The 19,359-nt window shown below is 38.6% G+C and overlaps 1 protein-coding gene across 1 annotated transcript; it reads left to right on the forward strand.

Annotated features, from left to right (window-relative positions):
• The first annotated feature begins 1,106 nt into the window (after positions 1-1,106).
• LOC137248259 (antigen 5 like allergen Cul n 1-like) lies at positions 1,107-17,467 on the forward strand. Its single transcript, XM_067779135.1, has 4 exons — positions 1,107-1,260; positions 13,675-13,744; positions 13,830-14,233; positions 17,019-17,467. The coding sequence occupies exons 1-4, from the start codon at positions 1,136-1,138 to the stop codon at positions 17,245-17,247; spliced, it is 828 nt and encodes a 275-aa protein (XP_067635236.1). The 5' UTR covers positions 1,107-1,135; the 3' UTR covers positions 17,248-17,467.
• The last annotated feature ends 1,892 nt before the right edge of the window (positions 17,468-19,359 follow it).

A 19,359-nucleotide genomic window follows, 5' to 3' on the forward strand; every position in this document is an offset into this window, starting at 1 on the left:
AGCAGTAAAATTCAATGGATGCGTTTAAAATAAACTGGCGTCAACTTCAACTGCAGTCGAAACATTCGTTGATAAGCCGGAAATAATAGGAAGTATTGAGTCCTTCCCGAGATGGTTGGGCTTGTACTTTAATGATGCTTGTTGCCGGAACGTACAAGATCTAACTTCGGAGAGTCTACTTATCGCTACAAAAACAACATAATAGGGAGAGGTGTTATCCATATAAATAGTACGTATGTACATCAGTTTTTTTCAGTTGAATTTTACTGCCTTTTGCGGCACTTGAACGGCGTTTGGTTTCGACAACTGGTGCCGTAATGAGTAAAACTTTATATGTAATATGTTCCTATCACTAAAAGCCGTACAAATTTCCATCTGGTTTGTTGATTTATCGTTGGAAGTCTGAAGTTACAACATATGCCCTTCTTATATTTTATGCAATCTTGATTAGAAGATACCCCAAACACTCTTTAAAATTGAATTCATAATGTATTACTAATGTTACTAAGTTATTATTTACCAAAGTATGTAGGCCGAGTACCGAAACGAGCGAAAACAGCTATTTTGAGTTACAATATTTAAAATACCATTGCTAAAGCAAAATTTTTACATAAATAAGGTATAAACGAAAACTTTGGTGTTATTTTTTTTGGAATGACAAAAGCGTTCCACGAAAGTCTTCGGAAGCGCTGCATAGGAAAAAGTTCTTGATTGGATATGACGTGGGTACAAATAATTTGTTTTTACAAAAACCAGAGTCAATTTATTTTCTGAGCAAATTAAACATATATAATAGAAAAGTCAAGAACGTAATAGTTTGGCACATGATCCAGCAAGTGTCTATCGATATCCACCTAATAGTTTAAGTGAAGGAAAAAAGAAAAAGTAGCATATTTTACTCCTGAAAAATTCAAAAAAGAATAATTTTTTGGGGACAACATTGGTGAAAGAATTTCAGATAGCCGAATGACAGAACAAAGAAGAAACATACAGCATACATTCTACAATGGCTAATAATATATTACTACACACGGAAATACTTAAACATTTTGAAGTACATAAATTTCAATAAGATGCTCGAACCAGCTGCAGTTAAATTGTAGCACTCGAATTTAAAAGTCGACTCGTCTAATAAATGTGCAAATTATTTTCAAGTGTTGCCATAACTTTATTGGCATTAATCGCTGCTAAAATTACTGTAATCCAAAATTGTGTGGGCACTCCAAAGGAAAAAAGCATATTGCATGCGATAACGACGGGGTTAGTATATACATATGTATATGTAGATATATATCGCTTAACTGAAAATCTCAAATTTTTTAAAACAAGGTAGTTTTTGTAAGCGCGCTTAATTTTTGAATTTATTAACCTATTAATCTGGGCTCTGGAGTCTCATTCATGGTACATCATAATTTGCGAAAAATTTAGTTATTTGTGTTAAAAGTTTAGTAAAAGCCAGTTTTGAGAACTACGTAACTAATGAAGTTTAACTCTACCAAATGAGAAATGAAAATTCAAGCAGTTAAACACAATTCAATTCGGTCTTTTTGACATTTAGGGTTGCCACCTATTCGAAATTTAAAAAAAAGTGCATGAGATATGCCGATATGGGTATCAAACGAAATGTATTTCACTCCGCATTAGAGTAGGAACATTTTTGAGTAGGGTTGCCATTTAGGGTTGCCACCTATTCGAAATTAAAAAAAAATTGCATGAAATATGCCAATATGGGTATCAAACGAAAGGTATTTCACTCCGCATTAGAGTAGGAACATTTTTGAGTAAGGTTGCCATTTAGGGTTGCCACCTATTCGAAATTAAAAAAAAATTGCATGAGATACGCCGATATGGGTATCAAACCAAAGGTATTTCACTCCGCATTACAATAGGGACATTTTTGAGTAGGGTTGCCATTTATGGTTGCCACCTATTCGATATTTAAAAAAATTGCATGAGATATGCCGATATGGGTATCAAACGAAAGTTATTTCACTCCGCATTACAGTAGGAACATTTTTGAGTAGGGTTGCCACCTATTCGAAATTAAAAAAAAATTGCATGAGATACGCCGATATGGGTATCAAACGAAAGGTATTTCACTCCGCATTAAAATAGGGACATTTTTGAGTAGGGTTGCCATTTAGAGTTGCCACCTATTCGATATTTAAAAAAATTGCATGAGATATGCCGATATGGGTATCAAACGAAAGGTATTTCACTCCACATTACAATAGGGTCATTTTTGAGTAGGTTGCCATTTAGGGTTGCCACATATTCGAAATTAAAAAAAAATTGCATGAGATTTGCCGATATGGGTATCAAACGAAAGGCATTTCACTCCGCATTACAGTAGGAACATTTTTGAGTATGGTTGCCATTTAGGGTTGCCACCTATTCGAAATTACAAAACAAATTGCATGAGATATGCCGATATGGGTATCAAACGAAAGGTATTTCACTCCGCATTACAATAGGGACATTTTTGAGTAGGGTTGCCATCTAGGGTTGCCACCTATTCGAAATTTAAAAAAATTGCTTGAGATATGCCGATATGGGTATCAAACGAAAGGTATTTCACTCTGCATTACAATAGGGTCATTTTTGAGTAGGGTTGCCATTTAGGGTTGCCACCTATTCGAAATTAAAAAAAATGCATGAGATATGCCGATATGGGTACCAAACGAAAGGTATTTCACTCCGCATTACAATAGGGGCATTTTTGAGTAGGCTTGCCATCTAGGGTTACCACCTATTCGAAATTTATAAAAATTGCTTGAGATATGCCGATATGGGTATCAAACGAAAGGTATTTCACTCCGCATTACAGTAGGAACATTTTTGAGTAGGGTTGCCATTTAGGGTTGCCACCTATTCGAAATTACAAAAAAAATTGCATGAGATATGCCGATATGGATATCAATCGAAAGGTATTTCACTCCGCATTACAATAGGGACATTTTTGAGTAGGGTTGGCATTTAGGGTTGCCACCTATTCGAAATTTAAAAAAATTGCATGAGATATGCCGATATGGGTATCAAACGAAAGGTATTTCACTCCGCATTACAATAGGGACATTTTTGAGTAGGGTTGCCGTTTGGGGTTAGAGTAGTTGGAGGACGTAATGGATAAGTCAGCTTCAAATTCTGCATTTTGCGTTCATCCAGTCGGTAGTACCACTGAAAAAAGGAAGCGGGTGAGAAAACTGACTGAAAAATGGACAGCCGAGCAAACGTAGAGGCTATTGCAGGAAGTAGAGGTCAGGGAGGGGACCTTGAATTTTCTTTCGTCTCAATACAGGGACCGGAATTTGATGGACGCTCAATGGCAAGATGTGGCGGATATTTTAAAGATGTCGCGATTTGAGGTATCTGCCAAGTGGAACAGCCTGATGTGAGTTGATCTTTCCGCGTGCGTTCCTTTTCTCTTTATAAATATACTAGCATTTACTCCGGCCCCGTCCGCAAGGAGAAAATGAAATGTATGGGCTATTCACGTTAGCCTGCTTATCAAGGTATCTGTTTAAACATTTTTTTCTGTCTAATGCACTTTATTTTTGTAATTGAGTAAAGAAAAAGATTTATATGAGCTGATAACCTGATAGGATCCAACAAATGATCCCGAATTTATCGAGAAAAAGCCACGAATTGACCCCGACGATATCGCGGACGGATCCCGAAAACCATCCAGAAATGCCCCGGAAGGGTCTCCAAAAGTTCCCGGAATAGTCCCAAAAAACGCGAAATTACAACGACACGATTCCAGACTTATCCAGAGAACCACACAGAAATAATCCCTGAAGGGTACCAAAATGATCCCGAAATAGTCCCGGAAAAGTTCCGAAAAGACCCTGACGGGCTCAGGGACGGATCTCAAAAAACATCCAGAAAATATCCCTAAAACCCTCCAGAAATGATGCCGAAATGGTCCCCAAATGATCCCGCATTAGTCGCGAAAAAGTCATGAAATGACCCCGACGGGATCCCGGACAGATACACAAAACCATTTAGAAATTATGCCGGGAGGTACCACAAATGATCCCGAAAAAGTCCCGAAATGACCCTGATGGGATCCCCGACGGATCCCTAAAACCCTCTAGAAATGATACCAAAGGGTCCCCAAATGATCCCCTATTAGTCGCGAAAAAGTCCCGGAATGACCCAGACGGGATCCCGGACGGATACCCAAAACCATCTAGAAATGATGCCGGAAGGTACCCCAAATGATCCCGTATTAGTCGAGAAAAAGTCCCAAAATTACCCCGACGGGATATGGGACGGATACCCCAAACCATCTAGAAATGATGCCGGAAGGTACCCCAAATGATTCCGAAAAAGTCCCGAAATGACCCCGATGGGATCCCGGACGGAACCCGAAAAGCAACCAGAAATGATGCCGGTAGGTACCCCAAATGGTCCCGAAATAGTCCCGAAATGACCCCATCGCTGTCAAAAATATTTACTTAACCTTTGACGTCAGTGGTGAAAACTGGAAATCAATCGTCTGACACCACAATTTGATGACAGTCTTTGGCACACACTGCTATATCGACTTCATGCCAGTTTTTAATATGTAATGAAAACACATTTGACACCAAATCGCCATGGTGACAATTATGTCAGTATTTGATGTCAGTGATTTTGACATAGTGAAAACAAAGCATAACGCACAAGTCGAACTATGTATTTAGAAGGTTAGGACATACCTTCATGGCTAGCCTCCTGAGTGTTGCAGGCGTTGTAGAATTCCACCTCTTTGAAGGCCAAACTCAATGCACGTCCTTGCACGCGACTTTCACCACGATTTTCAGATGTGCAAATTAAGTAGCTGACAAGCGAGGTGGAATTCTCTTGTTATGATGCGAGGTGGAATTCTGTTGTTTTCGTTAGTGTTGTCAGCGAAAATTCCACTAATTCTCTTAAATCTTGCTATTTTGAACAAATAAATAAAGACAATAATTTTCACTTAGGAATTACTTAAATTATTAATCAAAGTTGCAATTGCATTTTTGTAGGCAGTACTAAAGAATTGAAAATAAAAAGATGATAAAAAAATTTGAAGGACTACCTTTATGTAAATGGACCAAAAAATAGAAGGCAATTTTTCCTTTAATACAGACATAGTCTTGTTGAACTTTAATAATAATAATAATAATAAACCAAACGGATTAATACCCTCCAAAGCCCGCCCAACCGACACGAGGGGCGCATCCGCATGACGCACGGATTTGTTTTTGTTTTTGCCGAGTTGTTGATAGGCGGAGGTTTGTTAAGTGTCGAGATCTAAAACTGCTCAGCTACAGAATAAAAATCATCAGCTGAGTATTATATACATAACAGTAGAAAATTATACATATAGTAAATTGTTAAATAAGTTAACGATTTAGCATAGAAAAGATTTTTATTTTTTTTATTTTTATTTTGTTACGAGTTAAGATAGGATAGGACAGTTTTCCTTATAGTAAAAAGTGAATCCGTTATATCAAATGAATTCGAGTGAGATTTAAAATCATAACACAAACACCGGAAAGGTTCATTTAATTCGAAATTAGTTCTACACTGCCCCAAGAGAAGAGGTTTGTAATGTCTTGACGCTCGTGATGGGACATTGAAGTTTACTCCGTTCAAAAGAAAGGGGCTAGAAATTAGTCCATTCAGTAGTTTAGCCATAAATAATACGCCTAGTATTTCTCTACGGCTAGCGAGAGTTGGAAGATTGATAAGCCTTAACTAAAAAACTTTGACAATAGCTCTTGCAAAAGAATTTTGGGATTTAAAATTATAAAGGTAGAGCGCGTGTTTAAATTTTAAATAATCAATTAGTTAATCCCAAGTACATGGTTTGCCTTAAATTCAAAGATTGCGCTCCACCTTTATAGTTTTAAATCCCAAAATTCTTTTACAAGAGCTTTGTTAAAGTTTCTTGTCAAAATTCAACAAGTCTATGTCTGTATTAAAGGAATTCATGCATTGCATATGCATTTTCAAATACATATATTTCAATCGATTTTTAAGTAACTTCCCATTGAGCTACAAACGTGAAACTTCACAGATAGGTTAAGACACCGGGACAATGCAACAAAAAATAGAAAAAAAAATCCGTTAGGTGGCGCACGGATCGAAATAAAATTGTGAAAAATTGTAGGGGATAATGATCTCTATTTCTATAACAACAACCACAACCAAACCAAGATAATAGGGATAGGTGTTATCCATATAATTAGTACGTATTTACGTCAGTTTTTTTTAGTTGAACCTTACTTTTGGGTTTCACTACTGGTGCCGCAATGAATAAAAGTTGTACGGACCCACATAGAAGTAGTCTTACAAAAAAAACAAAAAAAAAAAAGTAGTCTTACTAGTCTCAAATATGTTTCCATCATTAAAAACCGTACAAAGTTCCAGCTGGTTTGTTGATGTATCGTTGGAAGTCTGAAGTTAAAACATATGCCCCTTTTATAATTTATACAATCTTGATCAAAAGACAATTGAATTCATGACGTATTACTAATGTTACTAAGTTATTATTTACTAAAGTATTATGGCGAATTTTAGCATCACTATGTTGTTAGTAAATAGGCACAACAACAATAAAGCAAGCTGCCACTCTTGTGTACATGAACAAATCGATCAAATCAGTATGTAGGCCTAGTACCGAAGCGAGCCGGATTCAAATATTACAAATAACAACCCATAACTTTAACATTCTTTTTAATACTAGGGGACTAAGCAAAACAGCAACTTTGAGTTACAATATTTAGAATACCAATGTTTAAGCAAATTTTTTACATACATAAATAAGGTACAATACGACCACTTTGGTGTTATTTTGTTAGGAATGAAAATGTTTTTCCTCGAAAGTTTTCGGTAGGCTACACAGGACAAAGTCCTTTATTGGAAATGACGTGAGTACAAATAGTTTGTTTTTACAAAGACCTTTTTCAATTTATTTTCGGACCAAGTTAAACATATATAATGGAAAAGTCAAGTACGTAATAGTTTGGCATATGATCCATCTAATAGTTTAGGTGAAAGAGAGTACTAATATTTGCATATATCCACCTTTATGGCGATATCTCGAAAAGGCGTCCACCTATAGAACTAAGGCACACGCCCTTTCAAAATACTCATTAACACCTTTCATTTGATACCCATATCGTACAAACAAATTCTATAGTCACCCCTGGTCCACCTTTATGGCGATATCTCGAAAAGGCGTCCACCTATAGAACTAAGGCCCACGCCCTTTTAAAATACTCATTAACACCTTTAATTTGATACCCATATTGTACAAACGCATTCTAGAGTCACCCCTGGTCCACCATTATGGCGATATTTCGAAACGGCGTCCACCTGTAGAACTAAGGCCCACTCCCTTTTAAAACACTTATTAACATCTTTCGTTTGATACCCATCTTGTATAAACGCATTCTAGAGTCAACCCTGGTCCACTTTTATAACGATATTCCGAAAAGGTGTCCACCTATAGAACTAAGGTCCATTCGCTTTTAAAATACTCATTAACACCTTTCATTTGATACCCATATCGTACAAACAAATTCTAGAGTCACCCCTGGTCCACCTTTATGGCGATATCATGAAGAGGCTTCCACCTATAGAACTAAGGCCCACTGCTTTTTAAAATACTCATTAACACCTTTCATTTGATACCCATATCGTACAAACAAATTCTAGAGTCACCCCTGGTCCACCTTTATGGCGATATCTCGAAAAGGCGTCCACCTATAGAACTAAGGCCCACGCCCTTTGAAAATACTCATTAACACCTTTCATTTCATACCCATATTGTACAAACGCATTCTAGAGTCACTTCTGGTCCACGTTTATGGCGATATCCCGAAAAGGCGTCCACCCATAGAACTAAGGCCCACTCCCTTTTAAAACACTTGTTAACATCTTTCGTTTGATACCCATCTTGTACAAACGCATTCTAGAGTCAACCCTGGTCCACTTTTATAACGATATTCCGAAAAGGCGTCCACCTATAGAACTAAGGCCCACTCCCTTTTAAAATACTAATTAAAACCTTTCATTTGATACCCATATCATGCAAACACATTCTAGAGTCAAGCCTGGTCCACCTTTATGGCGATATCCCTAAATGGTGTCCATCTATAGAACTATGGCCCACTTCCTCTTAAAATACTCTTTAATACCTTCTATTTGATACACATGTCATACAAATACATTCCAGGGTTACCCTAAGTTCTTTTTACAACATTGTGATTTTCCCTTACTTTGTCTCCACAGCTCTCAACTGAGTATGTAAAGTTCGGTTACACCCGAACTTAGTCTTCCTTACTTGTTTCTTATAACCTGTTGAGCTATCGTTCAATTAATATTCATACTTTTCCTATTTTATTAATTCTCGGTTTTCTGTAGCATATATAAATATTTATTCCTCTTCATCTTTAAATTTATTAAGAATGTCGTGTTTATATCCTAACTGCTTAGTAAAAAGTGAATCACATCCCTTCGTGGCATGCTGGCTTTGCGATGGGCTTGCCCACATGAAGTACGCCGGTTTATTAGCACGAGTGCTTGACGCACTTAACGGTAGCGATAAGGGAGTACGTTGGGCTTGTTTGAAATGTAGGCCTACTGAAACTGATCTTTTCAAGTTCTTCAAACAGGTCCGAGATGGATTTTCTGAAATAGGCAGAGAGATTTCCGCTTTACCCGAGAAGTTTAAGCATTATGAAAGCTTTTAAGTCTTTCAAATATTCAGATGTAAACATCCTGGATAATGATCGTAGGTCTATCGATGTTTCCCTTCCAGCTCCGACTGTGGATGCTGATCCCAAAGTTCCTTCACCTCCAGATCTTCCACCCCCAACTATTGAATTGATAAATCTGTCCTCTCCGAGTCCCTTAGCAGTTCAACCATCGACATCGAAGGCTCGTTCAGCTGTATCTTCCAATTTGAGTCGTGCTCCTCTTGATTTTCCCTACAAATTGGCCGAACGGGACCTACATGTTTTATGCCAACTCCGAACAGCATCTGCAGGCAGATGAGTTTTCACTGAGAACTTTTCATGGCAGAAATACACCCGGAGCGCTTCCCAAACACTGTCGAGGGGCAACCCTGCTTAGAAAAATTTTCTTCTAATTGAAAAGCCTTATTTCTAAATTTTTGATGTTGCTGAACCCAGGACATAAGGTGTGGTAGGCGGAGCACGCTACCTTCACACCACGGTGGCCGCCATATGATATATATGGCTTCAAGCTCTCTCTTATATGCCTCTTGTGTAAGAGGTTTTCTCTCAAGTCTATGTACCAAATGCCTTAATGCTGCATTTTTATGCTGATGGGGGTGATTTGAGGTATTATGTATCATTGTGTGATTTGCATACTTTTCACTTTGTTTTTTGTATTATGAACTATTGTTGAGTTAAATATGTCCAAAGTCTCCACTAATGGTATTGATGGGTATACATCTTTTATGTCAAAAGATACCAATTTGCTGTTCTTTGTTAGTTCTACGGTATCAAGTTTCTCTATTAGTTCTGTTGTGTTAGCTATTACAAATTCGTTCCTTAGCTCCTGAGTATCTTTCAATACCGTTTTTAAATAATTGGACAGTTTGTAAAATGGTGCCGATTTAAAATTAATGATGGGCCTCATTGGCGTGGCCGGCTTGTAGATTTTTGGTAGCGCAATCAGTGGAGGTGCCGAAGGGTTCATTTCGACCAAGCTATGTGCCATGTTAGAATCTGCTATTTTTGTTGCATTTTTTATAGCATGGGGATCCTCTCCCATTCTACGACATTTCATTTCCTCTATGAGTTCTTCGGTGTTGGCTATATATTCCTCTTTTCCGATTAGCCCAGTGGTATTTCCTTTGCCAACTTTCGTTTTGACAATATCGCTTTTCCTTTGTAATGCTGTAGATTCTTTATGGTTTTCTCTTCTGCATTAGCCTTTTGTACTTGCTGTGCTTTCACCACATTTTCTATTTTTTCCCTACACATTTGTCTTGCGTGGTTCTGTTGCTCCTTTGGTATCAATGATATTGCGATCTCCGCATCTAAAATCGCCTGCTCCATTTTTCTTACTATATTTTGGTCCATGATATTTTGCTTCAGGCCCTTTTCGAGAAGTTGTGCCCCGTCCTTTGTTGTTGTTGTTGTTGTTGTAGCGATAAGGTTGCTGCCCGAAGGGCTTTGGGGAGTGTTATCGATGTGATGGTCCTTTGCCGGATACAAATCCGGTACGCTCCGGTACCATAGCACCATTAAGGTGCTAGCCCGACCATCTCGGGAACGATTTATGTGGCCACATTAAACCTTCAGCCCATTCCCTCCCTCCCTACCCCCAAGTTCAATGAGGAGCTTGGGGTCGCCAGAGCCTCGTCTGTTATTGAAACAGGATTCGCCGCGGATAGGTGAGGTTGACAATTGGGTTTGGAGAAGCTATATATCGCGCTGCCAACCTGAAAGGTTGCGCTACACAGCCCCTTGAATCTGGTATTTTAGTCGCGTCTTACGACAGGCATATCTACCGCGGGTATATTCTGATCCCCTAACCCGCTGGGGTCCCCTTCCTTTGTAATGGCCACTGTTGTGAGGTTAACGAATTTGTCATGAAACTGGTGAGTTTTCTGGTTTTGGTTACACTCTCTTCGTCCTGCTAGCTTGTCCAATTTCCGGTTTAGCGACCTGTATTTTTGTTGTAGTTCATGATCGACTTCTGTCTTTATGCCGTCGAAACATTCCACTAATGCAGTCGTAGGTAGTTGTTCTGCCAATCTTAAATGGATAGATAATAACTCGGCATTTATCTCATCCTTCTTGGAGTATAAGCTTTGCAACTCATATTTTGGTTTGTTTCGAAACCCAATTTAACAACGGATGATGGAAAATCGTTCCATACACATTACTAAAAATAATACTTTTTCGGGAACAATGTTGGTGAAAGAATTTCAGATAGCCGAATGACAGAGCAAATATGTATTTAGAGCAAGATAATTGACGGCTTACTTCACCTGGATTTGTGTAATAGGAAATGCAGAGACCGTAGAGAATTTTTCACAAATGTATTTTGTTGTTACGGGTAGAAAACTTTTGACAGTAAATGGAAAGTTGTTTACGTTTCTATGGATTCTAGATATAGAGAATAGCCCTGTTTCGCATTATTTTGCAGTTCGGTTGAAATCTTTGTGAATTGATACAAGTGGCGAATGTTGGAAAAAACGTTCACTTGTTAAATCGCTGTTCGATTACTTAAATCGTTTACTTAACAGTGTTTTTCAACCATTTTTGTAAACGACTGGTGCATTGCTTTATTTACATATTTTAAAATGTTTGTGTAACTGGCTGTTCATATTTCCTCTATTAACTAGATTTTAGAAATAAAAAATGAAAATGTAGTCTGATTTTCCGTATACACATTTAAAGGGACGGTTATTTCAAATCAGTGATTTGAAACGCAAATAGGCAAAACCTGGCACTTCAATTTAACCGCGAGCAAAAAAACAAAACTTTCTTCCATTTTCCTGTCATTGGTGGCAGCTGTTCCCCCAGCAGCACGGAGTAGTAAGATTTTTCACTTGTATGAATTCACAATGGTTGATATCATGATAAAACCACAAACAATTTCAAATTTCTAAATTGTCTGACGTAGTTCTATTTGTGTATTCTGCTAAGACCGAAGACTGCAAGAACCTTCCCTTTCTTAAAATACCGACAGTCAAGCAAAGTTTTCGGCTATCTCCTTTCCTTTCTACCTTTTCTTATACCCCGGCATCGAAATTAAAAAACACGCTTTGTGGAACTCAAAAGTCATGGCTCACTCTCCATTATACCTAAACAGGCTCCATTTTTGTTGCCTAATAACTGCTATACAAAACATGGCTTGAGCATAATTATGGATAAAGCGGACTTCGAGTTCAAATACATCCGGCCTGAAAAATTAAATGTTGAAACTTTGAAACAGTTGAACTTCTTCCATCTTTCTATTTAATAACGAAATCTTTAATAGAGCGAACATTTCTCGTTTCATTTTGATATAGAAAATATCACCGTTAAGAAACTGAAGACTGCAGCCTAAGGTCAGCTTAGGATACCGTTTTCTTAATAAAATTATTAATCTTATCGGATGTGCATCAGCTAATCAGCGCATCATTGTTATCATTATTATGAAACACATCTCTATTACCAACACAGCTTTGCTTTTACTTCTCGCAGTTCTCTCATTTAGTTGCAATGGTTTGGTTTATATCCACTCCCTGAATTGCTTTCTTTGTATTAAACTAGGCTTAGATCAACCCAGCCAATATATTGGATCAAAAAATTGGGAGTGTTTTTGATGTGGCGACGCGACGCGTTGCCACACTATACGATGGTATATGTTTTTGTACATATGTATATAAAGCCTATATTCAGTAGCCTAATCGACTCTACTATTCTCGCACTCGGTTTCGCGTTAAGCCAGGGTCCTACCGGGGTCATATCAAATTCATTAAGGGTAATTTCGGGATAACTTTGAGGACTCTCCAGAAGCTGTGATCAGTACGTGTGAGTTTTGAAAAGTACAAAGTATCAAGAAAAAGGGTACAATTAAAAACTCACACTTGCTGAATCTACCCGGGTCCTTCCAAGGTCATTGGGGAGTGATTTCGGAATGATTTTGGTGACTTCCTAAGGGTCCGCCCGGGATATTCAGGGGCTAGCTTCGGTATGATTTTATGAACTGCCTCGGAATCATCCCAGGGTCATTTCGTATTAATTTTTGGCCTCCCTTGCGATCCTCCCGATGTAATTATGGAACCTTTGGGTATGATTTTGGGGACGCTCTCGGGTTCCTCCAGGGGCCATTTCGGGATGATTTTGGTGACTCTCTGGCAGTCCTCCCAGGGTCATTTGAAGCTTTGCACAATAATTGTGGGACTGTTCGGGAACTTCCCTGTGTAAGTTTTGGGTAATATCGGGATGACTTCGGGGACTCTATGGGTGTGCTCCTTAAGTAATTTCGCGATGATTTTGGGGACCATTAGGATTCTCCCGGAGTCATTTAAGGGTCATTTCTGGATCACTTCAGGGTTCAAAGGAAAAGTTATTTCGAGATGATTTCGGGGTCCTCGCGGGGTCATTTGCTGGTCATTTCTGATACCTACAAGAGGTCCTCCCTTAGTCATTCGGGATTAACTTCTGGGTCGCTTGGAAGTCATTCTGGGATCATTTTGGCGACTCTTTCAGGATCCTCCCGGGATCACTTCGGAGTCGTTGGGTAATCATTTCAGTCGCTCTCTCGGGGACCGCCTACGTTTATTTAGGTGTCATTTTGTAATGATTTTGGGGACTCCTGACATATTTCATTTTATCACTATGCCATATTTAGTTTCTAGCGCAATCTGTTCTTTTCGGCATTTTACTCACGACGCACATTTTTTTCCTCAATACTATGAGCGTCGCAGCATAATTAGTCTGAGTGGTTTTTGAACTACCCTAATCAAAGCTTCACCGTTTTAAATGCATGACTAAACTAATTTTATGCTTATTTTGTGAAATAATTTTGTTTTTCTAAAAAAATATAAATAGCCGGAAATTTCAGTGACTAGCTTTATAAACTTTGAAGAATATTTAAAATGTTTTTTCTACATATTTATATTTACTATTTCTCTGTATCACTTGTTATCTTGGGACCTGCTCTGGTAAGAGCTGGAAATTATTGTGATAAACAACTTTGCAATTTTGGTTATAAACACGTGGCATGTGGTCATAATGGTGTAGGTATCAAAGAACGATTTTAATAAGATAAAGAAAAAAATTTAAAAAACTTTAAATTCATTATTTTAAATTCCAATAAGGCAGCGCTTCGCAGCAGATTGCCCATCCGATGCACAACTTGTCGATGCAAAGCCATACAAAGATTTATTTTTAAAGGAAGTCAATAGTAGAAGAAACCAGATAGCAGGCAGTAATTTATCTGGTTATGAAAGTGCTAAACGTATGGCCACAATGAAATGGGACAAGGAATTATCCTATCTGGCATCACTTAATGTTAAACAATGTAAAATGGCGCATGACAAATGTCACACAACAACTAAATACATGACACCGGGGCAAAACCTTTATATATATATGGCATCAGGGTCACCTGGTAAAAACTTGGGTGATATTATCTCAAAGGCAATAAGTGCATGGTGGTCTGAAAACAAGGAAGGCAATATGCGGCTTTTAAAATCTATAAACTATAATGATCCTGCATATTTCAAGTAAGTATACAACAATTGATCAACGGATTCGAAGGTTCGAAGCATGATGAAAATTAGGTTAATCAAAGTTCTTATTTCGGTGCAACAGTATAATAATTCATCATTCAAATAAATTTTAAATCGCCCTCCACTTCGCCTCCCTCTTATTCTGCGTCCATAGGTACATTACGATCGGATCTTATTCATCCATATTCATTATATGGCTTCGCCATGGCAGCTTGTGAAATTTAATATCTTCGTAGCCAAGGAGTTGAGGTGAATTCATCTTTCAAAGAACTTTTATTACAGGATCGTTCCATCTGATGTTTTACTGATTTCCATATAAACGAAGTCCCTTACTACTTATAGATTCTAATTTCACTATTGCCAAGACGCAAATACGCAAGTTCTGCTTGATAACAACAGATAACTCGCTCTCGTTTACAGAGAGACAATGGTAGTTTAACAAATTCTGCTGTGGTAAGTGGTGAATGTGACCTACTAGAGGTTTTGTGAAGCTTGCTTCACACTATTTTTCGTCCCTGCAATGTCTCTATGTTAATATGGTCTCTGTTGCAACTAAGGCTGTGTAAAGGGCTCCGGCACCTAACAACGAGATGGAATAAATTTTGTGTGTTAGTGCAGCCGGGTGGCTTCGTGACACACGTATTTGTTGTCGGCTACACGTTGATGAAAATCAAAATTTTTTTTATTTTTTTATTTGACGCTTGCTCATTTGATCATCGCGGGGTGTGATTGACAAAACAGCAATGTTGTATTTAGTTTGTGTTGACATTCAAAATGAACAAATGCTTGGAAGAACAGCAATTCTAATTACAATTTATTGAAAATTATCAATGTATTACGTTTTGCGTAGAAGTCTTTCATCCACAATTTCTATTTATCTTTTTTTTTCTTTTTTTATTTAATAAAACTGCTGTAGTTGCAAGTAAAAAAAAATCATCATCCGATGACGACATATTCACGTCTGGCTTTTTATTTGATAGTCGCAGGGCAACCGTCACCCACCCGACACGCACACATACAAAAATTCAGTCACTCTCGTTGTTAGTCGCCGGATCCCTAAACGCTCTGCAATGTAGAGTTATTCAGTTGTTACCAAGATCGGAGCTAATGGCGCAGTTACACCATAACTCAATGCCGATCGACATCTGATTACAGATACATGCAGCTTTGGAAAGGTCTTCGTAATAGCTACAGACACAAGGATATTGAGGAAATTAATTTATTACCAGAGTTGCATCTTCAGCGAAATCTGTGAACAAGATATAAAAGTACTGCGTAATAGTCAAAGTCACAAACCCTAACAATCTAAGTCTATCATTTGACATAGTGCTTATGCGATTACTTGCTTCCTCTACCTCACAACTGAATTACCCGGTTACCGTTATTATCTTGACACTTTAACGCAATGTCGCTAGTAACGTCAATAATGGCACCAATTTTGTTTACAACGCAACGACAATTTGTTCGGAGACCCCCTGGCTTGTTTTAGTACAGCATACACCAGATGTCAGTTCAAATAAAAAATAAAAAACTAAGTAAGCTTTATTCGCGTGGCTGAGACAAGTTTAGTATGTATGCCTATAGATGGAGTATAATGGGAATCTTAAAAACTACCCCGACAGTAGCATTGCATGCCATCTTACACATCCCGCCTGCAGAGCTTACGGCCAAAAACATCGCGTTAGCAACTGCAACAAGGCATAAGGCCTGGGGGCAGCTTGAGTGCAGGCGTTTTGACCACAGCAGTATAGCGCCATCTAGTATCGGACAAACTGAATATATGGTCCCGTGCATGAGCCTCGAAAGAGATATCGGGGCCACAATTGAGCCTGAGGGTTGGTGCCGCTATGCATAAATGGCAGAACATACTATAAATGTGTATACGGTTGGCTCCAAATTAGTGGAAGATTACTTGCAGAAAGAAACGGTTGCGTGCGTTCTGTGCTCGTGTCCTGTGTCAAGGATCCAGCTAGCAGAATTTCCAGCTCTCGCGCAGCAATTAAGATGGGCCTTAGAAAACTGCTAGTATTAGCCAAGAGAATGGAGTTATTCTATAACGTATGTCCTGATTGGGTTCTTCCGTTTGGTCGTCAAACAAATTCTGGTAACACTATGGACACATTCAGTCTATATGAGGTCTTTATTGGCCGGCCAGTTCAACCTAACCTAACCTATAGATGGAGGCTACCAAAATCAACAGAACTGAAGGTGCGAGCGATCAAAAAATGGCCCCAATGGAGTGGACAGAATAGCATTAAAATTAAGAGCTCATCTATTTATTGCATCCGTTCACCCAAAAGGCGCTCCTGTAAGCTAGCATATGTGTTGTAAAAAGTCCCCCAAATATTACTTTTCGCTGTTGTCGTAGCCGCCCTCAATAATTCTCAGAGCTACAGCTTTACAGATATACATATTTCTCAACTGGGTCGTCTGATTTGGTGAAGCCTGGTGAGAAAAACAAACTATTGATTCAGTCGTTTATTGTAATCGAGTCATCCAATGGCAGAAGCAGCAAATACTTGTTTCTGTTTTGTTAAGATGGGATCGAAACATGCATATTATATGCCAGGGTTAAATCTCAGAAATGTGGGGCTGGCAAGGTATGTAAAATTCTTTTTCTAGTAGTGGTATGCTGACTCCATAAAGGGGTAGATTGCATTCGCGATTAGTTGGACGAGAAATGACAAAAAACATTAACCGAGATTGACTGCCACCACGGATACAATTTTACATTTTTATACTGATTGTTTTCTTTTATTGTATTTTTTCTTTCGTTTAGAATTGGACACTTTACAGTGTTAGCAACAGATGACAATAACGCCATGGGATGCGCGGTTGCAAGTTATTCAAAGAATAATTTCAAATATACGCTTATTGCTTGTAACTTTGCAAAAATGCATATGCCAGGCAATTCAGTATATGAAGTTGGAAAACCCGCTTCCGGTTGTAGAAAAGGACGTAATCCACAACATAAAAACCTTTGCTCGGTCAAAGAGGTTTATAATTAATGCCAAATATATTAAATATGTACACAGAACGAAAAATGCAGTAACATTCATTTCGAACATTTTAATATTAATAGGCATGTTGTTTTATTAAAAAGCAACTTAGTACACGCAAACATATCTGTACTAGAGCTTACGATTTCTTTTTTTCTTTCCAAATTGAGAACTCGATTTCTCGCGAAATTCTCGTGTCTGGAAGTACTCGTAAATCTCGCGAGCTTCTCGACTTTCAATTCGGTCGCTGCATTGGCAGTATTCTATACATTTCGGTGTTTTAGTTGTGGTTTTGTGGACATTTTCACTTGTGTTCCAGAAGAATCCTAAGCTCTATATAAAACAGCCGATGAATCGATTTAATTGAATGCCGAGAAGCTCGCGAGCCTTACGAGTACTTTCAGATTCGAGAATCTCGCTAGAAGGTGAGGCTCGCGAGAAATCTTACGCTCTAATCTATATCACCCGTTGAGAGGGATACCGGTGCGTATACGTAACATCTTGTTCATTATTTCCCCTTAGTTCTGCAGGTCTGCCACTAAGCGTGTAGCAGAAGCTACCCTCGCCTATACACATTCTATGCCCTTTTTACATTGGCAGGTCATCGGAAGTGGTGTCCTGCCATGCTTAGAACACTACAGACTTTGAGCACACGCTACAGACCTTGGGTACAGCGTTTCTCAACATGCCATACAATACGGGGTATACTTTTTCTAAACATACCCAACATTGAAAACTAAAAGCCTTGAGAAATATGCACCGAAGTCAAATATCCAAAAGAAATATCCACCACAGGGGGGGTCCTTCCTTCATGTGCTGTGCATCATGTTGCTCATAAATTAACCATTGGAAATTGGTGTTGCGAGAAAGATTCTAGATATTCCAAAAAGCTTTTATCGAATACTCTAAAAACCATTCCATCTTCGCTAAATACCGTAAAATATTTCCGAATCATACATCAGTACAGATCAAGTAAAGTACATCATTTACTCACTTCAGTTCTTCTCTTCAGGACTCATTCAGTCTATGTGAGTTCCCCAGGGTCCAGCCAGTTCAAAGTTATGCTTTTAAGCAAGATTGTTTCTCCTTTAGATTTCAAGGCTTGTACCTTTCATGACATTGACAATAAACAAAAAAGTATGAACCAAAGGATCTTTGATTTGTCTTGCCAATTGATGCCCTCGACCACATTCTATTGCGCATTCTGTAGCCATTTAGTTCCAGCACGTATTGTATGTTCATATCGTAGCGGCTAATTGTACCGAATATTGCTCTTCCAGCATCGTCTATGTCACACTCGCCGCTCAAAATCACTGCGACTGGGAAGTCACAGTCACAAATAACATTCAATCCCCAGCGCATTAGGGGCTTAGAATATACCCGCGACATGTATGGCTATTGTAAGAGGCGACAAAAATATCCCAATTATTCCGAGGGTTTTGTAGCGCAACCCTTTCAAGGGGATGCCAGCGCAAATACTTGATTGTCCAAATCAATTGTCAACCGCACCTACCCGTGGCGAATCCTGCTTCTTTGGCTGCCGAGGATCTGGCGATGCCAAGTTCCTCATGAAACTAGTGGATAGAGGGCGGGATTGCCTAGATAGTTCAATGTTGACAAATTTAATCGTTCCCTAGATGGTGCTTGGGAACATACTGGATCAGAGTCTTCATCGTTATAACAGCAAAAACAACAATACCCTTCTACAAAAATCACATGATCAATTGCGAAGTAAAAGAATGTGCAAGACTGCTGATCACCGCTAATGTCATCTATTTTTTCTTATAAAAAAACTTTACTTCTTATGTTGGTAGGTGATGGATGGTTTTACTCATACGATCCCTACTTGCAGCCTAGAATGAGATAGTGGCTCCACTGTATTTAATATAAAATTTTTTAGGCCGTGCCCGGAGGAAGTTATTAAACATGTAGTGTGAAACTGCAATATTACGTTACTATGTACCACTTCCTCTACAGAGATGTCGATTGGGATGATGATCTCGTTATGCTTCCGAATGCAGTAAAAGTGCACCAGTTCAGAACCAGACAATTTCTCTACAGGGTATATCATATAATTCACTTTTCCAATGGTGCAGCAACACGACGGGCTATTTCGGTTCC

Source organism: Eurosta solidaginis, chromosome 4 (genome assembly GCF_040869045.1).
Source record: "Eurosta solidaginis isolate ZX-2024a chromosome 4, ASM4086904v1, whole genome shotgun sequence".
NCBI lineage: Eukaryota > Metazoa > Arthropoda > Insecta > Diptera > Tephritidae > Eurosta > Eurosta solidaginis.